The sequence below is a fragment of the Phycodurus eques genome, chromosome 22 (genome assembly GCF_024500275.1).
Source record: "Phycodurus eques isolate BA_2022a chromosome 22, UOR_Pequ_1.1, whole genome shotgun sequence".
NCBI classification, from domain to species: domain Eukaryota; kingdom Metazoa; phylum Chordata; class Actinopteri; order Syngnathiformes; family Syngnathidae; genus Phycodurus; species Phycodurus eques.
The window spans coordinates 1,846,755-1,870,468 of record NC_084546.1 but is presented as its reverse complement, the minus strand read 5'-3'; the positions used below and the strand labels follow the sequence as shown (position 1 = coordinate 1,870,468).

General features: G+C 42.0%; 1 protein-coding gene across 1 annotated transcript; it reads left to right on the top strand.

Annotated features, from left to right (window-relative positions):
• Positions 1–4,380: 4,380 nt before the first annotated feature.
• On the top strand, positions 4,381–5,305 carry tnnt2c (troponin T2c, cardiac). Its single transcript, XM_061667620.1, has one exon. It carries the CDS (start codon positions 4,410–4,412, stop codon positions 5,229–5,231), a length of 822 nt encoding a protein of 273 aa, XP_061523604.1. The 5' UTR covers positions 4,381–4,409; the 3' UTR covers positions 5,232–5,305.
• Positions 5,306–23,714: the final 18,409 nt, after the last annotated feature.

Genomic DNA, 23,714 nt, shown 5'->3' with positions numbered 1-23,714 from the left:
ACACCAATTTTCTCATTCTCCTCCAGCAAATTTCAATCATTGTTCAAGTCCTGAAGAAACTTACATTTGCAAGGAATTTTTTTGGATGGGACAGTATTGACTCTAACAGTCAAGATGGCTACCAGGTAAGGAGTTCATTTCTTATCTCCAGATAAAAGTTTGATTGTATTAGTGCCAACGCAGCTTTTTACCTCTGATTTTATGCATGTTATAGTATATACAGTTACAGTGAAGAAACATGTTGTATGTAATGATCATTGGGAAATGTAGTGAAAATAATAAGGAATACAAATGTGCTCCAAAGACGAATTTTCTCATTCTCCGCCACAAATTTCAATCATTGTTCAAGTCCTGAAGAAACTTACATTTGCAAGGAATTTTTTTGGGACTGGGACAGTATTGACTGTAACAGTCAAGATAGCTACCAGGTAAGGAGTTCATTTCTTATCTGCAGATAAAAGTCAAAAGTTTGATTGTTTCAGTGCCTACACAACTTTATACCTCTAATTTTATGCATGTTATAGTATATACAGTTACAGTGAAGAAACATGTAGTATTTAGTGATCATTGGCAAATGTAGTGAAAATAATAAGGAATACAAATGTGTCCAAGACCGAATTTTCTCATTCTCCTGTCACAAATTTCAATCATTGTTCAAGTCCTGAAGAAACTTACATTTGCAAGGAATTTTTTTGGATGGGACAGTATTGACTGTAACAGTCAAGATGGCTACCAGGTAAGGAGTTCATTTCTTATCTCCAGATGAAAGTTAAAAGTTTGATTGTATTCGTGCCTACTCAACTTTTTAGCTCTCATTTATTTTATACATGTTCATAGTATATAACAGTTACAGTGAAGAAACATGTAGTATTAGTGATCATTGGCAAATGTAGTGAAAATAATAAGGAATACAAATGTGTCCAAGACGAATTTTCTCATTCTCCGCCACAAATTTCAATCATTGTTCAAGTCCTGAAGAAACTTACATTTGCAAGGATTTTTTTGGGACGGGACAGTATTGACTGTAACAGTCAAGACAGCTACCAGGTAAGGAGTTCATTTCTTATCTGCAGATAAAAGTCAAAAGTTTGATTGTTTCAGTGCCTACACAACTTTATACCTCTAATTTTATGCATGTTATAGTATATACAGTTACAGTGAAGAAACATGTAGTATTTAGTGATCATTGGCAAATGTAGTGAAAATAATAAGGAATACAAATGTGTCAAATACCAATTTTCTCATTCTCCGCAGCAAATTTCAATCATTGTTTAAGTCCTGAAGAAACTTACATTTACAAGGAATTTTTTTGGATGGGACAGTATTGACTGTAACAGTCAAGACAGCTACCAGGTAAGGAGTTCATTTCTTATCTGCAGATAAAAGTCAAAAGTTTGATTGTATTCAGTGCCTACACAACGTTATACCTCTGATTTTATGCATGTTATAGTATATACTGTTACAGTAAAGAAACATGTAGTATTTAAGTGATCATTGGCAAATGTAGTGAAAATAATAAGGAATACAAATGTGTCCAAGACGAATTTTCTCATTCTCCGCCACAAATTTCAATCATTGTTCAAGTCCTGAAGAAACTTACATTTGCAAGGAATTTTTTTGGATGGGACAGTATTGACTGTAACAGTCAAGATGGCTACCAGGTAAGGAGTTCATTTCTTATCTCCAGATGAAAGTTAAAAGTTTGATTGTATTTGTGCCGACTCAACTTTTTAGCCCTCATTTATTTTATACATGTTATAGTATAAACAGTTACAGTGAAGAAACATGTAGTATTTAGTGATCATTGGCAAATGTAGTGAAAATAATAAGGAATACAAATGTGTCCAAGACGAATTTTCTCATTCTCCGCCACAAATTTTAATCATTGTTCAAGTCCTGAAGAAACTTACATTTGCAAGGAATTATTTTGGATGGGACAGTATTGACTGTAACAGTCAAGATGGCTACCAGGTAAGGAGTTCATTTCTTATCTCCAGATGAAAGTTAAAAGTTTGATTGTATTAGTGCCGACTCAACTTTTTAGCTCTCATTTATTTTATACATGTTATAGTATAAACAGTTACAGTGAAGAAACATGTAGTATTTAGTGATCATTGGCAAATGTAGTGAAAATAATAAGGAATACAAATGTGTCCAAGACGAATTTTCTCATTCTCCGCCACAAATTTCAATCATTGTTCAAGTCCTGAAGAAACTTACATTTGCAAGGAATTTTTTTGGATGGGACAGTATTGACTGTCACAGTCAAGATGGCTACCAGGTAAGGAGTTCATTTCTTATCTCCAGATAAAAGTTTGATTGTATTAGTGCCTGCGCAACTTTTTACCTCTGATTTTATGCATGTTATAGTATATGCAGTTACAGTGAAGAAACATGTTGTATTTAGTGATCATTGGCAAATGTGAAAATAATAAGGAATACAAATGTGTCCAAGACGAATTTTCTCATTCTCCGCCACAAATTTCAATCATTGCTCAAATCCTGAAGAAATTTTCATTTGCAAGGATTTCTTTTGGATGGGACAGTATTGACTGTAACAGTCAAGATGGTTACCAGGTAAGGAGTTCATTTCTTATCTCCAGATGAAAGTTAAAAGTTTGATTGTATTAGTGCCTACTCAACTTTTTAGCTCTCATTTATTTTATACATGTTTTAGTATAAACAGTTACAGTGAAGAAACATGTAGTATTTAGTGATCATTGGCAAATGTAGTGAAAATAATGAGGAATAGAAATGTGTCAAATACCAATTTTCTCATTCTCCGCAGCAAATTTCAATCATTGTTTCAGTCCTGAAGAAACTTACATTTGCAAGGATTTTTTTTGGATGGGAGAGTATTGACTGTAACAGTAAAGATGGCTACCAGGTAAGGAGTTCATTTCTTATTTCCAGATGAAAGTTACAAGTTTGATTGTATTAGTGCCCACGCAACTCTTTAGCTCTCATTTATTTCATACATGTTATAGTATAACAGTTACAGTGAAGAAACATGTAGTATTTAGTGATCATTGGCAAATGTAGTGAAAATAATAAGGAATACAAATGTGTCCAAGATGAATTTTCTCATTCTCCGCCACAGATTTCAATCATTGTTCAAGTCCTGAAGAAACTTACATTTGCAAGGAATGTTTTTGGATGGGACAGTATTGACTGTAACAGTCAAGATGGCTACCAGGTAAGGAATTCATTTCTTATCTCCAGATAAAAGTTAAAAGTTTGATTGTATAAGTGCCTACGCAACTTTTTACCTCTCATTTTATGCTTGTTATAGTATATACAGTTACAGTGAAGAAACATGTAGTATTTAATGATCATTGACAAATGTAGTGAAAATAATAAGGAATACAAATGTGTCCAAGACAAATTTTCTCATTCTCCGCAACAAATTTCAATCATTGTTTAAGCCTTGTTATATTGCGGGTCAAAAGTTACCTACTGCCATGTTTAGCTTTCGTAAAAATACCTTAAACTATCTTTTTCCAACTTGAAATTTTATGACTTTTCCTAAAGGGACCCCATCATTAGAAAAAGTGATACTTTGTTTTTGTTTATGTTTCCATGTGGGCTGTACACCACTGGGGTACAAAGGTTGTCTTATGGGTAATTTTTGACCCGTCATTTTAAACACCAGAAAGAAAGTTCAAAGGCCAAACACAAACTCTCTAACACACAGATATATACACACACACACACACACACACACACACACACACACACACACACACACACACACACACACATCAAAGAAACTGGATTGGTGTACTTGTCATGTTGCTACTTACTACGCATTCCATCAACGTATCTTTGTTTTGCTGTCGTTCCGCATTTCACAGATGTTCACTTGCATGATTGTGTAACACGTGGCCGCCTCTGACGTCCTTAAGACTTGCAGTTGACTTTGTCAAAGGACTCCGGTAGGTTTAAACAAACCCAATGAATTCATGCATTCCCCGTTCCATAGGCTGCGACCCCATGACGTTGTTGTGAAGATTTATAGTAGAGTATAGAGTTATTTTGGCACTATAGCTGCTTGCATAGCTTATCAACAACCTTCCACACTCTTGAATTTCATTGGTTGTGGCTGCACAAGTGTGTAATGCATCTGTTGTGCCTCCGAAATAGTCTTTCATGGTGTCCTTACAAAGGAATGAGGAGAGCCGCAGGGTCACACCGGAGCAAGGGGGTCTTTGGGGAGGAGGGAGGTGAGGGACAAGGGTGGAAGACTTGGAAAAAATAGACACTTGCATCTGTCTCGAACTCTTCCCCGCGGAGAATTTGGTGTGTCACATGATCCCAGCAAAGCATTAAAAGAGTCCCACCAGCACTACCCAGAGCTCAGTCTTCAGACGTTAGCCAATCTTGGTGGTCCTCCCGCTTCCAGGAAAGACATGTCAGACGCTGAGGAGATCCTGGAGGATCAGGACGAGTACGAGCAGGAGGTGAAGGAACAGAAAGAGGAGCAGGACTACGAGGTGGAAGAGGAGGAAGAGGTGGAGGAGGATGAAAGACACCAGCATGAGGAAGAGTCTAAACCGCGACCTAAAACCACGTACGTGCCCAACATCGCCCCGCCCAAGCTGCCGGACGGAGAGAAGGTGGATTTCGACGACCTCCACCGCAAGCGCGTGGAGAAGGATTTCAACGACCTGCAGGGCCTTATCGAGCTGCACTTCTCCAACCGGCAAAAGGAAGAGGAGGAGCTGGTGGCCCTGCGCAACCGTATCGAACGGCGCCGCTCGGACCGGGCCGAGCAGCAGCGGGAGCGCGCTGAGCAAGAGCGTGAACGCCAAGCCCGGTTAACGGAGGAGCGAGTGCGGCGAGAGGAGGAGGCGGCCAAGCTACGTGCTGAAGAGGAGGCCAAGAAGAAGAAGACCTTTACCAACAAGTCTTTCGGTGGCTACCTACAGAAGGTGGACCAGAAGAAGGGCAAGAAACTGACGGCGCGCGAGGAGAAAAAGAAGGCACTGCTGGAACGCCGCAAACCACTCAACATCGACCACCTCAACCAAGACAAGCTGGCCGAGAAGGCACAGGACCTGTGGGGGTGGCTCCACCAGCTCCATTCCGAGAAATTCGAGCTGGGCGAGAAGCTCAAGCGGCAGAAGTACGATATCTACGTGCTACGCAACCGCGTCAGTGACCACCAGCGTGGGTCCAAGTCATCCAAGACCTCGCGTTGCGCCAAGGGAAAGTCGGGCTCTTGGAAGTGACCATGGGGAAAACACTTTTTTCAGCTCCCAGCTGTTGTAATGGCCACTCATCAACCCACTCTGTTATTGTTTGTTCACACTCACTATTAAAGTCACTTGTTTGGTGGCGATGTGTATTCCACCACAATTTTGTAGTTGTTGGCTTTTGTGACCACATGCAACACTTCCATTCACAAACTGGGTATTTTATTTCGAGGTAGCAATTGTTCATAAATAAACTCTACATTCTTTACTGTTTTAAAAATATGAAATATTGTCCTTGTCAGGAACATCCAAATTCTAATGAGTCCCAATATAAGATCTGCATCACAAATTGTGCCTTAACATAGATAATACTGTAGACATTTTGTAGTTTTAACAATCTAGTCTGTGTCCAACTTTACCCTATTTACCAACCTGAGAGGGTCTAAATTTAGAAACGTACGATGCAGTACAGTTGTACATCATCCATGCAGTGCACAATATCCTCCCAAAACAGACCAAATTGTAAAATTGAGGTTAATGCCCACAAGGGGCGCTAGATCATTCAGCGGCAGGCTGAGTTAGCATCAACATATCTTTTTTTTTTTTTTAAAGTGAAAATTAATCTAGTCTAGACAGGCTTCAGCACCACTTTTATATATGGAGTGTTGTATAGAGTCTGTGTTTTTGGGAAGTTGTTATTGAAAACCAATGACCAATTATTTTGTGAAAATATCATTTCTGAAAGGACATTCAGTGTTGGGCAATTATCGAAGTTGACAGTATGGGGTTGATGGCCACTATTTTAGGTCCAAAGTGAGTGGCTAGTACTTGTGCCTAAAGTGCAGTAGCATTCAACCCCCCCAAGCTTTTCCACTGTCACTTCAACGGCCATGACAGGCCATTACAGAGCCCGTTCCCAGACGTGGTGGCTGTATTTTGTATGTCCGTTCATACTGTCAGTCATCCTCCCACTGCTGTGTGCACTCTGCCACTCCAGCTTCAAGGTTAGCGCTTTGTATTGATGACGGCGTGGAATGGGTGGGGAGAAAAAATCTTAATGGGCTCCCTGACCACGCGTGCAAACAACAGCGTGTTCCCGCAAGTCAATGGCATGACAGGTGGCTGATGGGAGGTGTACATTTTATCTACCTGACCTGCTGTGTGTCCCGCTAGCACGCTGATGAATTGCGTTGAGCTTGATAAGAAGCGATGTGGGGATGTATAACAACAGTTGGGGGAGGAGGGGGGAACAGCAGACTCATTAGCGCCCTGCAGATAAGGCAGTGTGATTGGCAGGTCACTATCCTTTAATTTTTTTCGTGCTCGGTTTCAGACAAATGTCATGATTATGTTAGATTATGTGGAGGAGCTGAGCCATTATTGGTCCATATTTACGTACTATTGCATTTAACTTTAATTCTAATAATTTTTCGTTTAAATACTAAGTGGATAATATCATATTTTTGGCACATATAGGATTCATAGGATTATCAATGTTCAAGATACTTTACATCATTCCAGAATATTTTCATTGTTAGGCAGTCCCAAAAGATGTGAGTGATCCCCAATCATACCACAGTTCCTCCAACAGAGTGGAGATATTGTGTTGTTATAAAATGTTGAAAGAACCAATGGAGTCTGAAAAAAAAATATTTTTGTTTTACAGTCAAATTCCTTCCATAAATTACTATTGATACCTGAGTGGCATTTCAAACCCGTCTTCCCATATTCTGTCCTCTCTTATCACATTCATTTCTTGCTCACATTTCTCATTTACATCAAGTGTATAATCAGACATATAAGCAATTATGTTACCATGGATGTGCAAGACTTAGGCTTAGTTGGTATATATTTTTTTTTAATTTATTTTTTTTCCCACATTTGTGGGGTCTCTTTTAATCCTGTCCCACTCTGTATGAGTTTGGATATGCCTAATTTGTAAGTATCAGAAGAAATACCTTGGTGTGGTGTTGCAAATTGAGTCTGTATCTGAAAAAATTATATTATTTTGTGACCTTCAAATATTTGATTAATTGCTTTCAGGCTATTGCATTTCCACTGTTTGAATCCACTGTCCCACATTGATCCGTGTTCCCAGCCAGTTGCATGGCTCTTGATGAAGATGTCTTGTGTAGTCTTGTCCCATGCACTCAAAGTGTGTCTAATCCATAACCTGCTGCAGCGCAAGTCCTGTGGCTGCGAGCTGACCCTGCTTTGGCATAAGACAAACAAGAGAAAGACAAAGTGAATGAAAAAAATAAGATAAAGCCAATGCAGAGTAGGAAGACAGCTGAAGGACTTGAGGATGCAGGGTCAGATGATGACGAAGAAGACAAAGAAGAAGATTAAGAAGAAGAAGAAGAAAGAACATTAGGACGGCGAACACAAAGATGAAGAACAATATGAAAAAATATGAAGCTGATGACGAGGATGACAAAGATGAATAGCATGAAGAAGAAGACAACAAAGACAAAAAGATGAGGAAGATGAAGGAGACAAATGAGACGAAGACAAAGAAGCTGAAGGAAATGACGAAGATGAAGAAGATGATGGAGAAGACAAAGGAGATGAAGATGAAGATGACGAAAACCAAGAAGTAGATGAAGACGACGAATACTACGAAGACGACCACGAAGACAAAAATGATGAAGGCGGAGAAGTCAAAGAAGAAAAAGATGAGGACGAGAAAAAGGATGAAGATGACGGAGAAGAAAATGAGGAACTGTGAAAACAAAACATTAAGACGAAGAAGATGAAGACAAAAACGACGAAGATGAAGAAGATGGAAATGATGAAGAATAAGAAGTATATGAGGAAGACGAAGAGGACAACAAAGAAGATGAATAGGAAAACAAAAACAAGAAAAGGACGAAGATGTATACGAAGACGAAAAGAATGCAAATGAGACGTAGTAGACAGAGGAGGACAAAGAAGACGTAGATGAAGAAGACGAAGAATATGAAGAAAACAAAGAAGAATAGGACGGCGAAGAAGAAGACGATGGAGACAAAGAAGTCAGAAGACGATGAAGAAGGTGACGACAAAGATGAAGAGGATGAAGATGAAGACGTCGAATAAGGAAATGAAGATGAAGTGGACGAATAAGATTTGAAGACGGCAAAGTAGAAGATGAAGATGCCGCCAACAAAGTAGAAGACAAAGATGAAGATAGAAAATTAGGAGAGCAAAAAAGACCACGAAGACGAAGAACAATATGCATTTTATGCATGATATAGTATAAACAGTTACAGTGAAGAAACATGTATTATTTAGTGATCATTGGCAAATGTAGTGAAAATAATAAGGAATACAAATATGTCCAAGACCAATTTTCACATTCTCCGCAGCAAATTTCAATCATTGTTTAAGTCCTGAAGAAACTTACATTTGCAAGGAATTTTTTTGGATGGGACAGTATTGACTGTAACAGTCAAGATGGCTACCAGGTAAGGAGTTCATTTCTTATTTCCAGATAAAAGTTGAAAGTTTGATTGTATTAAGACAACAAATACAAAAAGGTGAGGAAGATGAAGGAAACGAATGAGACGAAGAAGAGTAAGACGACAAAGAAGCTGAAGGAAATGATGAAGATGAAGAAGACGCTGGAGAAGACAAAAGAGATGAAAATAAAGATGACGAAAACGAAGAAGTTGATGATGAAGAAGACAAATACGACGTAGAAGACGAAGACAACCACGAAGACGAGGATGATGAAGGCGAAGAAGTCAAAGAAGAAAAAGATGAGGATGAGAAAGGATGAAGAAGACGACAGAGAAGAAAATGAGGAACTGTGAAGACAAAACATAAAGATGAAGATGAACACGAAAACAACAAAGATGAAGATGAAAATGATGAAGAATAAGAATATGAGGAAGACGAAGAAGAGGACGACAAAGAAGATGAATAGGAAAACAAAGACAAGAAAGGACGAAGATGAATACGATGTCGAAACGAAGGCAAATGAGATGAAGAAGAGGCCGAAGAAGACAAGTGCGACGAAGAAGCTGAAGAAGGAGATGACGATGAAGAAGCCGAAGAGGACAACAAAGGCGACGAAGACGACAAAGACCTATAGCTGCCAACACTAAAAGACAAGTATGTTATGTTGTTTTTCTATTACGATAAAAAAAATTATGGTTTCATTCTCTCTTAATAGTATAGTTTGATTATGTATCCTGCATTATATTGTCTTGTAGATGTATTCTACTGCTTTTTTACATCTTGGCCAGGGGACTACAGATGAAAACTAGCCTTCTGGCTAATTCTGGCTTTTTTAACCACGTGTACTTCATGTGTTTTATGAAATTGCATTGTCCCCTTTCAAAAATAAACTGAAACTGAAACTGAAGAAGACAACAAAGAAGAAAATGAGAAAGAAGACAAAGAAGAAGATCATTAGGACGGCGAAGACAAAGATGAAGACGCTGAAGAAATAGACGACGAATATGAAGAAGACGAAGAGGGCGTCGAAGAATAAGACAAAGATGAATAGGACACAGAAGAATACCACGATGACAAAGAAATTAGAAGCCAACAAAGATGAAAAAGACTAAGACGATGAAGACACCAAAGATGAAGAAGACGAACACATCGACGAAGACACATTTCTTGTGGCAGTCATCAGACCCTTTGTCGGGAAGTCTTGACCGTCTTCCAACTCTGCTTCAGCACTAGAAGTCCTGCTGCCTGCATCTGACCCTTCTGGAGAAGATGGATGAGAGGAAGATGAAGATGACGAAAACAAAGATGTAGAAGAAAGAGGAGGACAAAGAACACGAAGAAGGCGACCACGAAGAGAAAGATGATGACAATGAAGATAAAAAAATGATGAGAAAAAGGAAGAAGAAAACGAAGAAGAACATGAGGACAACGAAGACAAAGATAAAGAAGATGAATAAGACGAAGAATATGAAGAAGACAGAAGAATATGATGAATAGGACGGCGGAGAAGACGATGAAGACAAAGAAGTCAGAAGACGACGAAGATGAAGAAGACGGAGATGAAGATGACGACAGAGATGAAGAAGATGAAGACGAACATGTCGAATAAGAAAAGGAAGATGAAGAAGAGGACAAATAAGATGGCAAAGTAGTAGATGAGATGAGAACGAAGAAGACAAAGATGAAGAAAGAAAATTAGGGGAGCAAAGACAAAGATGAGGAAGATAAAGACCACGAAGACGAAGAACAATATGATGAAGAGGATGACGAAGACAGAAGACGATGAAGATGAAGAAGAATACAAGGACGATGAAGAAGATGAATGGGACAAAGAAGAGGACGAAGAAAAGGAGGACGACGAAGAAGCTGAAGACAACCAAGAAAGCAAAGATGAAGAAGACGGGGAATAAAATGAAGATGAGAAAGAGGACTGAGATTGGCTGGCAACCAGTTCAGGGTGTAGCCTGTCTCTCGCCCGAAGATAGCTGGGATAGACTCCAGCACGCCCGCGACCCTAGTGAGGATAAGTGGAACGGAAGAAAATGAAGACGAAAACAGCGAAGAATATGAAGAAGACGAAGAGGACGATGAAGAATAAGAGAGAAGACGAAGAAAAAGACGACAAAGAAGTCAGAAGACAATGAAGATGAAGACCGCGTCTTTGAAGATGAAGATGAACACGTCAAAGAAGATGTCAAAGGTGAAGAAGAGGACAAATCAGATGTGAAGAAGGCAAATAGAAGACGATGCCGCCGGCGTAAAAGATAAATAAGACGACAAAGAAGATAAAGGTGTTGGGGCCTTGCAAGTTCCTTCTTTGCTAAGTCTTGAGTTACTTCCAACCCTGCTCCAGTGGCACAAGTCCTATGGCAGTCATCATACCCTTTTTCAGTAAGACTCCACCGTCTTCCGACCCTGTTCAGTGGTGCAAGTCCTGTGGCAGTCGTCAGACCCTTTGGTGAGTCTCAAACATCTTCCTGCCGTGCACTGGCGGTGCAGGTCTTGTGGCCGCCAACTGACCCTGCTTTTGCAGCATAAGTTCTGTGACCACCATCAGAGCCTTCTTTTGAATGTCTGGAACATCTTCCAACCCTGCACTGTTGGTGCAAGTCTTATGGCCGCCAGCTGGCGCTGCTTTTGCAGCACAAGGTCTGCGACCACCATCAGACCCTTCTTTGGTCAGTCTCGACCGCCTTCCAACCCTGCTCCAGCGACACACTTCCTGTGGCAGTCATCAGACCCTTTTTCGGGAGGCCTGACCGTCTTCCAACTCTGCTTCTGCACCACAAGTCCTGCTGCCTGCATCTGACCCTGCTACTGTGGCGCATATCCTGCGACAGTCATCATACCCTACTCTCACGGCGCAAGTCCTGTGAAGGAGACGATGAAGGAGATTCCAACAACTACAAAGAAAATGACGATGAAGATGAAAACAGAGAAGAGAAAGAAGATGGAGATGAAGAGGATAAAGAAGATGATGGTGGAGAAGACAAAGATGAATAAGACAACACATTGACAAAGTGGATGAAAAAAATGAAGATAAAGATAAAGCCAATGCAGAGTAGGAAGACAGCTGAAGGACTTGAGGATGCAGGGTCAGATGATGACGAAGAAGACAAAGAAGAAGATTAAGAAGATGTAGAAGAAAAAGAACATTAGGATGGCGAACACCAAGATGAAGAACAATATGAAAAAATATGAAGCTGATGAAGAGGATGACAAAGAAGACGAATAGGATGAAGAAGACAAAGACAAAAAGATGAGGAAGATGAAGGAGACAAATACTACAAAGAAGACGAAGACGACCACGAAGACAAAGGTGATGAAGGGGAAGAATTCAAAAAAGAAAACGATGAGAATGAGAAAAAGGATAAAGAAGACGACAGAGAAGAAAATAAGGAACTGTGAAGACAAAACATGAAGACAAAGAAGATGAAGACAAAAACAACGAAGATGAAAATGATGAAGAATAAGAAGAATATGAGGAAGACAAAGAATAAGACAAAGAAGATGAATAGGAAAACAAAAACAAGAACAGGACGAAGATGTATACGAAGAGGAAAAGAAGGCAAATGAGACGTAGAAGACAGAGGACAAAGAAGACGAAGATAAAGAAGATGAAGAAGATGAAGAAGACGAAGAATATGAAGACGACCAAGAAGAATAGGACGGCGAAGAAGAGGACGATGAAGATGACGACAAAGATGAAGAAGATGAAGATGAACACATCATATAAGAAAATCAAGATGAAGAAATGGACGAATAAGATTTGAAGACTGCAAAGTAGATGAGGATGCCACCAATGAAGTAGAGGACAAAGATGAAGAAAGAAAATTAGGAGAGCAGAGACAATAAAGAAGATAAAGACCACAAAGACGAAGAACAATATGCATTTTATGCATGATATAGTAAAACAGTGACAGTGAAGAAACATGTAGTATTTAGTGATCATTGGCAAATGTAGTGAAAATAATAAGGAATACAAATGTGTCCAAGACCAATTTTCACATTCTCCGCAGTAAATTTCAATCATTGTTTAAGTCCTGAAGAAACTTACATTTGCAAGGAATTTTTTTGAATGGGGCAGTATTGACTGTAACAGTGAAAATGGCTACCAGGTAAGGAGTTCATTTCTTATCTCCACATAAAAATTTGATTGTATTAGTGCCTACGCAACTTTTTAGCTCTCATTTTATGCATGTTATAGTATAAACAGTTACAGTGCAGAAACATGTAGTATTTAGTGATCCCTAAAGGACCCCTAGCTGGCTCCTTGCTGAAGCCATGAGTAGACGTTTCATTGTCCAACAGGTCCTGGATGAGAGATTTTCAGGAGCTCAAGAGGAGCAAGAGGATGAAGATGTATCTGAAGAGGAAGATGGGGAGGAATACAACCCAGAGAATGATGCATCTTCAGATGAAGATACAGAGGGAATCCCTAAAACTGATGAAGAATTTTTGTTTGTCAATGAACAGCAAAATTGCATGGTCCTCATTAAATTCAGACAGCAACCAGGGAAGAACAGCAGCACCAAGCATCATAAGGATGACTCCCGGGCCAACAAGGCTGCCCATGTCCAGGACATTTCATCCACCTTTCTCCTGTTCATCACACCAACCATTGAAAGAATCATCCTGGAGAATACAAATTTGGAGGGTTTCCGGAAACATGGAGAAAACTGGAAAAATATGGATGAGATTGACCTGCGTGGCTACATAGGGCTTTTGATATTAGCAGGTGCATATAGGTCCCGTGGCAAGGATACATATAGTCTCTGGGATGCAGAGAGTGGCAGGGCAATTTTCCATGCCACAATATCGCTGAAAATCTTTCACACTTTTTCAAAAAGGCTGATATTTGACAACCGTGAGTCAAGACCAGTAAGGCGTGTAACAGACAAACTGGCAGCCATCAGAGAGGTCTGGGACAAGTGTGATGAGCATCTCCCATACCTCTACAACCCTGGACCTGAAGTCACAGTAGATGAGCAGTTGGTTCAATTCAAAGGTAATTTTTTATTTTCATATATGCAATGTTACTTACCTGAAATATATTTTATTTTATTGTGATGTAACATCCTGGATTCATGCAGTTTTCCGTGACACTCAGTGATTGTAATCTCTTTTTTTTATTATTTTTGTTTTAAATCAACAGGTCGCTGTCCTTTCCGGCAGTATATGCCAAGCAAGCCAGCAAAATATGGCATCAAACTACAGGTGGCCTGTGATGCAAAATCCAGCTATGTATGGAATATGCAAGTGTAATAATAAACAGTGCAATAATAAACCTTTACTGTGTAAAAGGAAAGTGTTATGACAGCTGGCTTGTGGTAAAAAAAAAAAAAGAAAAAAGTGTAATTTTTGTATTGTGTAACAAAAAAAATACATGACAAAAAATGAATTAAATTGAGTTGAATTGATAAATTACAGGTTGTTTCATCATGCAAAATAGATTTTGGATTTAAAATTCAATTAAGCTGCTTTATTTTGGGGCTTTGGTTGGGTGAGGCATTTTTGACCCGTAGGACAAGGGGAGGAAACAGAATGTTAGGATCACAGAAGGATTAAGTCCTGAAGAAACTTACATTTGCAAGGATTGTTTTGGGATGGGACAGTATTTACTGTAACAGTCAAGATGGCTACCAGGTAAGGAGTTCATTTCCTATCTCCAGATGAAAGTTAAAAGTTTGATTGTATTAGGGCCTAGTCAACTTTTTAGCTCTCATTTTATGCATGTTATAGTATAAAAAGTTACAGTGTAGAAACATGTAGTATTTTGTGATCATTGGCAAATGTAGTGAAAATAATAAGGAATACAAATGTGTCAAATACCAATTTTCTCATTCTCCACAGCAAATTTCAATCATTGTTTACGTCCTGAAGAAACTTACATTTGCAAGGATTTTTTTTGGATGGGACAGTATTGACTCAGGTAAGGAGTTTAATTCTTATCTAAAAATAAAAGTTAAAAGTTTGATTGTATTCGTGCCTACAAAAATATTTAGCTCTCATTTTATGCATGTTATAGTATAAACAGTTACAGTGCAGAAACGTATTATTTAGTGATCATTGGCAAATGTCGTGAAAATAACAAAGAATACAAATGTGACGAAAAATATGATGAAGACGAAGAAGAGGGCGACGAAGAATAAGACAAAAAATTAATAGGACGAAGAAGACCACGATGACAAAGAAATTAGAAGCCGACAAAGATGAAAAAGAAGAAGACGAACACATCAACGAAGACAAAGAAGAAGATGGTGAAGAGGATGAATAAGATGTGAAGAAGACAAAGTTGAAGATGAAGACGCTGCCGAAGAAGAAGACAAAGATGAAGAAAGAAAATTAGGAGAGCGAAGACAAAGATGAAGAAGATAAAGACCACGAAGACGAACAACAATATCATGATGAAGAGGATGACGGAGACAGAAGAATACAAGGACGATGAAGAAGATGAATGGGACAAAGAAGAGGACAAAGAAAAGGAGGACTACGAAGAAGCTGAAGACAACCAAGAAAGCAAAGATGAAGAAGACGGTGAATAAAATGAAGATGAGAAAGAGGACTGCGTTTGGCTGGTGACCAGTTCAGGGTGTACCCCGCCTCTCGCCCGAAGATAACTGGGATAGGCTCCAGCACGCCCGCAACCCTAATGAGGATAAGCGGAACGAAAGATGAATGAATGAGAAAGAGGACAAAGAAGAAGAGCATGAGGACGGCAAAGACAAAAATGAAGATGATGAAGACGAAAACAACGAAGAAGATGAAGAAGAATATGAAGAAGACGAAGAGGACGATGAGGAATAAGACATAGAAGACAAAGAAAAATATGACAAAGACAAAGAAGTCAGAAGACAATGAAGATGAAGACCGCGAAGATGAAGATGACAAAGATGAAGAAGATGAACACGTCAAAGAAGATGTAAAAGATGAAGAAGAGGACGAATCAGAGGTGACGAAGGCAAATAGAAGACGATGCCGCCGACGAAGAAGACAAAGAAGATAAAGAAGAGGACAAAGAACATAAAGGTGTTGGGCCCTCGCAAGTCCTGTCACAGTCTTCTGACCCTCCTTTGGCGGCGCAAGGCTTGCTGCGGCTATCTGAACCAGCTTCGTCAGCGCAAGTCTCAGGTCGTCTTCCTACCCTGAACCATCAGCTGCAAGTTGTGGCAGTCATTAGTTCCTTCTTTGCTAAGCCTTGAGTGACTTCCAACTCTGCTCCAGTGGCACAAGTCCTGTGGCAGTCATCAGACCCTTTGGTAAGTCTCAAATGTCTTCCTGCCTTGCACTGGCGGTGCAAGTCTTATGGCCGCCAGCTGACCCTGCTTTTGCAGCGTAAGTTCTGTGACCACCATCAGAGCCTTCTTTTGAATGTATTTACTATCTTCCAACCCTGCTCTATTCACACATTCCTGTGGCAGTCATCAGACCGTTCTTCGGGAAGTCTTGACCGTCTTTTAACCCTGCTTCAGCATTAGAAGTCCTTCTGCCTGCGCATGTCTTACGGCAGTCGTCGTAGCGTACTTTTGAGGCGAAGTCCCGCGAAGAAGACAACGAAAGAGAAGATGACAACTACGAAGATGATAAAGATGAAGATGAAGACAAAGAACAAGAAGACGAGAAAGACAAAGAAGATGGAGACGATGAGAACGAAAATAAAAAAGACGATGATGAAGAAGAAAGACGTAAAAGACGGAGGATGAAATGAAGAAGATAAAGATGAGGAAGAAGACAAAGCAGACAAAAAAGACGAACAAGATGAAGAAGGCGATGACGACGAAGAATAAGAAAAAGATGAAGAGGACAATGAAGAAGAAGAAGACGATTAAGACGAAAGGACGAAGAAGACGAATGAGACGAAGAAGAGGAAGGAGATGATGACGATGGAGAAGATGGAGATGAGGAAGATGAAGACAACCACGAAGACAAAGATGAAGACAACAAAGAAGAAGACAAAAGATGAAGATGATAAAAAGGACGAAAAAGATGGCGAAGATCATGGGGATGGCTAAGACAAAGATGAAGACGAAAACGATGAGCACTGCGCAGAAAACAAAGAAAAAGAGGATGACTAAGAATTAGACGAAGATGAATAGGACGACGAAGAAGAAGACGACGAAGATGAAGACGGCCAAGAAGATGAAGGCGACGATAAAGAAGATTAACATGTAGAAGTCATCGTACCCTACTTTAGAGACTCCTGCAAAGAAGACGACGAAGGAAAATATGACGACTACAAAGAATAAGAAGATGAAAAAGAAGAGGAAGAAGGATACGAAGAGGACAAAGATAAAGAAGGGAGGGAGGGAAGGATAGGACAAGCTAGAACAGGACAAGGACAGGAGAAGAAGCATGCGGGACAAGGGTCGCGAACCCGGGTGTACAACTGAAGTGTGGTGGGAGTGACTATGTAAATTATAAAAGTCTATCAGAGGTGAGTGTGAGTGAGGGGATACCCAAGTAATTCTCATATTTATGGGTTATTTGTCGAAATAAGTGAGTGGCCCCACACCCAGCAAAAAAGTACCAGGGGTGTGTGCCTGTGGACACATGCAAGTGAATTGACACCGTTTCGTGTGCACAATGACTGACAGAAGTGTGCCGTAATTCCTGTGCCTGCACCGTGGAGGCTGAGGACCCCACCCAATCAATTGAGAGGCGGGATCGGGCCCGGGAGCCCACCAAGAGCAGCCCCGCGGACGGGACACGTCCCACACTGAGGGACCTGGGGCGGTCCGCCGGCCCAACCCGAGGCGCCCCGACAACTAGCCACCCGGAGGAGGCCGCAGGGACCCAATGTCACCCCCCCCCCCAGCATTTATGGTGTCTTAAGACTTGTGGAAATAATTGGGAGTTTTGGAAGTTTGATGTGTATCTATTTGTTCCAATTCTAGCCAAGAATGATACTCCTCATTGTGGTGCAACCATTTGATGAGGTATTGGAATTGGTTAGCTAAATAAGTATTGTTTTTGTTTTTGTGTTTTTCGTCCGTCTTTGGAGACCTTACACGACTCACTTACACAAGGGGAGACCTGCTAACCATCAAGGAGGCAATACCGGACTTTCTGTCACCAACTTTCGCAAATCCGCTCAGTTTTTTCCCCGAGTTATTCACCGGAGCGGCGTCCGCGGTTTTCGGCGCATGGAGACGGAAGTGGCGCCACAGAGGGATACGAGCCGGCATTCAGGTGAAACTTCGCAAGAGAGGACACAGATTGGCGTTCCCGTCGATCCACCTCGCGAATGTACGCTCCCCACCCAACAAAATGGACGAGCTTCATCTTCTGTTAAAGACCAGTAAAGACTTCGGACGTTCCGCGGCCATGTGCTTCACGGAGACCTGGCTTTGCGACGCTGTACCCGATGGCGCCGTCATGCTTCCCCGCTTCCACATTCATCGAGGGAACCGCGACATGGAATCATCGGGGAAAACAAAGGGCGGCGGGATATGCCTCTATATGAACAAAAAATGGTGTACGGACGTCACGGAGCTCAGCACACACTGCAGCCCGCATTTGGAGTCGCTATTTTTAAACTGTAAACCATTCTACTCGCCACGTGAGTTCGCATTATTCATACTGGCTGGAGTCTACATACCGCCTCAAGCTAACACGAACGCCGCACTGCTAACGCTCGCCGAACAAGTCAACGAAATTGAAAAAAAACACCCGGGCTCACCCCTCATTATTCTCGGGGACTTTAACAAAGCAAAACTCAACCACGAAGTCCCTAAATACAAGCAGCACATCGACTGTCCTACCAGGGAAAATAATACTTTAGACCACTGCTACACTACGATAAAAAACGCATACCGTGCTATACCTCGTGCAGCCCTGGGCTCGTCTGATCACTGCTTAATTCACTTAATACCGACGTACAGGCAAGAACTTAAATGCGCGAAGCCTACAGTGAAAACGGTGAAAAAGTGGACCAATGAAGCCAAGATGGAACTTCAAAGCTGTTTAGACTGGACAGACTGGAGTGTCTTTGAAAATTCAGCTGGCAGCCTGGATGAATATACAGACACTGTTACATCCTATATCAGTTTCTGTGAAGATGTGTGTGTACCAACAAAATCATTTCGCACATTCAACAACAACGAGCCGTGGTTCACTGCTAAACTTAAGCAGCTTCGCCAAGCTAAGGAGGACGCATATCAAAGCGGGGACAGGTCCCTGCATACTCGAGCTAGAAACCAGCTGACTAAAGAAATTAACATTGCAAAGAGGAACTATGCAGCAAAGTTGGGAAAACAGTTTAGCGCAAACGACTCTAAATCAGTCTGGCATGCATTCCAATCGCTGACTAATTACAGGCGACGATCCCCCCAAGCTGAGAACAATAGCACACTAGCCAACGACTTGAATACCTTCTACTGCAGATTTGAAAAGGACAGTTTCCCACCACACACCCATCCGGCCGCACCCCCGACCACAATCACACCTCTGTTTCTGCGTTAACCATCCATGAACAGGATGTGAGACGCATCTTCAAACAACAAAAGATTAACAAAGCGGCAGGCCCGGACCATGTGTCCCCATCCTGCCTCAAAGTCTGCGCGGACCAGCTCGCTCCAGTCTTCACTCAGATCTGCAATAGATCTCTGGAACTGTGCGAAGTTCCATCCTGTTTCAAACGCTCCACCATCATTCCAGTCCCCAAGAAACCTGCAATCTTGGGTCTGAATGACTACGGGCCTGTCGCTTTAACATCTGTGGTCATGAAGTCCTTTGAACATCTTGTGCTGGACCACCTCAAGAGTGTCACAGGTCCCCTGCTGGACCTCCTGCAGTTTGCCTACCAAGCGAACAGGTCTGCGGATGATGCAGTCAACATGGGACTGCACTTCATCCTAGAACACCTCGACAGTGCAGGGACCTACGCGAGGATCCTGTTCGTGGACTTCAGCTCTGCGTTCAACACCATCATCCCTGAACTCCTTTCATCCAAGCTTCTCCAGCTCAGCGTCTCACCTGCCATCTGCCAGTGGATTTACAGCTTTCTGACGGGCAGGACGCAGCAGGTCAGGCTGGAGGAGGCCACCTCATCCACACGCAGCATCAGCACTGGGGCGCCCCAAGGTTGTGTCCTCTCTCCGCTGCTCTTCTCTCTCTACACGAACGACTGCACCTCAGCGAACCCGACTGTCAAACTCCTGAAGTTTGCAGATGACACCACTGTCATCGGCCTCATCAAGGACGGTGACGAGTCTGCATATCGACAAGAAGTGGAGCGGCTGACACAACCTGGAGCTGAACACGCTCAAGACTGTAGAGATGATCGTGGACTTCAGGAGGCATCCTTCGCCGCAGCTGCCCCTCACGTTGTCCAGCTGCCTTGTGTCAACCGTCGAGACCTTCAAGTTCCTGGGAATTACAATCTCTCAGGACCTGAAGTGGGCGACCAACATCAACTCTGTCCTCAAAAAGGCCCAGCAGAGGATGTACTTCCTGCGGCTTCTAAGAAAGCACGGCCTGCCACCGGAGCTGCTGAGACAGTTCTACACAGCGGTCATCGAATCACTCCTGTGTTCTTCCATCACAGTCTGGTTTGGTGCTGCTACAAAAAAGGACAAACTCCGACTGCAACAGACAATCAAAACTGCTGAAAGGATTGTCGGTATCCCCCAACCCGCCATTGAGGACTTGCACGCTGCCAGAACTAAGACAAGGGCGTGCAAAATCCTCTCGGACCATCCGCACCCCGGTCACCAGCTCTTCCAGCTCCTTTCCTCAGGTAGGCGCTACCGATCAATGCAAACTCGAACTAGTAGACATTCCAACAGCTTCTTCCCTCTTGCGATCAACTTCTTAAACACCTGACCTACAATTCCATTACAACATGCTGGCAATTTTTTGACTTGAGTTCGTTGTCACATTTCTGTGGGGCCAATTATGTATTACTCGTGCACTCACTGTAGTTGTCTCGCCATGCTGCACTATTTGCAGATACTGGCCACTCATGCCAGAGTAGCATCTGCTCCATTTGCACACTGATTGAGGAATATCTGTAACATTTGCACAACCAACATTGTCCCAGATTATCGCACGACTCGTCACTTTAAACCGCATACACTCCTTGAAGTCTCAGCGCCCTTTGCACAATGGTCATTGCACCGGACTATTGCAATATTAGTCATTCGAACTTTTTGCACAATTGTCAAAAAAAAAAAAAGTAACGGCATTACCGGATAACTAGCAACCCTTTACTGCTCAGTGACTGTTTTTTTTTTTTTTTTGTCAATGTCTTTATGTTTCCAAAGTGTTCTGTAAATTGACTGTCTGTTGTCGTACTAGAGCGGCTCCAACTACCGGAGACAAATTCCTTGTGTTTTGGACATACTTGGCAAATAAAGATGATTCTGATTCTGATAATAGTGTTTAAAGTTGGGAGGGTTTAGGCCTCCCTCCATTTTACTTTTCTGAAGAGTAGATATTTTTCTTATTTTGTGAATATAAATTTAGTACCCCGAACGTTCTTGGGCAAGTCCATTTTCCGAGTCTGCTCCAGTCGCGCAAGTCCTCTCGCGGTCATTGGACCCATCTTTGGTAAGTCTGGACCGTCTTCCGACTCTGCTTCTGTGGCATAAGTTCTTTCGCAGTCATCAGACCTTTCTTCGGTAAGTCTTTAAAGGGCAGATGACAAAGATGTTATGGGGTCAGTTAAAATTCATATTTGCATTGTTTATATGTTATGTAATAAATGCACATAACAACAGCATGGAACAATAGCACGAATGAACGGGATGTTTGGCTCGTGTAACGTCACAGGGTCGGAAAGAGACGAAGACAGGAAGGTGCTGGATGCATAAAGCAGAATGCGAATTCTGCATCATATTTATCGATTAAAGTGAAATGGCAGATGTGGTTTGTAAAGGGGTTCTAGTGTTATCAAGAAAACATTTATATCTTTGTCCTCTGATCTTTAATGTTTTACGACCCCGCTCCAGTGGCGCAAGACCTGTCGCAGTCATCAGACCCTTTTCTATTCATTCTATATGGTCTTCCAACCTTGCTCTAGTGGCGCAAGTCCTGTGGCAGTCATCAGACCCTTCTTCGGTAAGTCTTGACTGTTTTTCGGCCCTGCTCCAGTAGCGCAAGTCCTGTGGCAGTCATATGACCCTTCTTTGGTAAATCTCGACCAACATGTAACTCCTCTTCAGTGGCACATGTCCTGTCGCAGTCATCAGACCCTTTTCTATGCATTCTCGATCGTCTTCCAAACCTGCTCCAGTGGCGCAAGTCCTGTGGCATTCATAAGACTCTTCGTTGGTAAGTTTTAACCGTTTTCCGACCCTGCTCCAGTCGCGCAAGTCCTGTGGCAGTCATTGGACCCTTTTCTATTCAGTCTAGATTGTCTTCTGACCCTGGTCCAATGGTGAAAGTCCTGTGGCAGTCATTTAACCCTTCTTCGGTAAGTCTTGAACATTTTACGACCGCGTTCTAGTGCCGCAAGTCCCGTAGCAGTCATCAGACCCTTCTCTATTCAGTCTAGATCGTTTTCTGACCCTCCTCCCGTGGCGCAAGTAATGCTACCGCCATCTGAGCGAGCACAGTTTCAGCGGCAGTGATTAGAACCTGCACCGATGGCACGTCGTGCTGCTGTCATCTGACTCGTCAGCTCCGGTGGCGGAAGTCCCTGCAGCCGCTATTCGATTCATCAGCTTCCGCGGCCAAGTCCTGCAGCTGTCATCTGACCCTTACTTCTGGCCACAGAAAACCGTCGCTGTCAACACAGGTAATTTGTAATTTAAATTATTTTTAAAGACAATAAATCTTGATCTCGTCAAAACTACAGTGCTTATTTGCATGAGACTTTCCAAAGTGTCTTGGCAGATCCTACAGTGTACTGTTCTGGTGTAGTGATGTCATGCCATTTTAAGCCGCCTCACCCAGACACACACACACAAATGGTACCGTCCTGTTGATCAGGATGAAAATGATACTGATCAGTTTTGTCGTTTATTGGAATTTCAATATGTCGTCATGTAAACATACCATTCCAGGATGATAGTAGAAAGAAAGCTTCAGTGTTAGCCAGCGAATAAATTAGCCTGCTCCAGGCTCCAGGTTCAGGCAGCTGCTTCATCCTCCTGCAAATTGAGGTGGGACGCGGCGGCGATCAGGGGTATGAAGGAGATTTGGGTCCCTCCGACAACACATTCATCTCTGCCAAGTCTTAAAGCCCCCGCAAGGCCAAGTAAAGATTTTTTGTCACTGTGCCCAGTCAGAGGAAGCGTTGTTTGTATGCTTTTTTTCCTGGATGAGAATAGCAACAGCGACAACTTCATCGCCTAACCTACCCTTTGAGCTTTATTTTGCTGCTTAATAAGACATTTACAGAAACCCCATTTGGACCTGAAGAACCTCATCACCAAAGGCTGTTAGCATCATAGAAAGTTATTTAATCGGTAACATTATCAGGAGCTCTGTAAAACCTTCGGTTTTTCTTTGCGTCATCAACATCCTGTCTCGGACAGGATGTTTCGGTGATAAAAGTATTTCAGTCCGCAACTGAAAATGTACTTTTGGGCCATTCTCGGTGGGCGAAAATTTTCAGTGACTTGGAAATTTTTAAAGGCTCAAGCGGACCATCGGGCCCCCGTTAATGACGGACCCTGTTAATTATAAACAATGATGAATATGAACTATTATAATATCAAAGTAAACTGTTTTTCATACAATATTTTACATATACACTTTTCTATTTGTTTAACACATCTTGGAATGACCTGGGCCATATTTCCATTTTAAAAATCAAATGTGGCCCTTGAGCACAAAAGTTTGCACACCCCTTGATTATTGGTATCACGCTGTTAATACTGTTGCTGACTTGAGGCTGGTCACGTCGCTCCCGACTAGTTCGTCGTGGGCCATCGGGTTATGAATGGTGCTCCTAACCTGTGACGTCTGATGAACTGCCACATTTAGATTCACGCTCACGTCCTTTGCTGTTTGTCTCTCTGGTGATTCATGCCTACTCCCACACGTGTGCTTGCCATCGATAACTGTCATGATGGCCCGAGATGGATGAATCACAGTCTATTAGCACATCATAGTAGTAAGACGTGCTGTGGA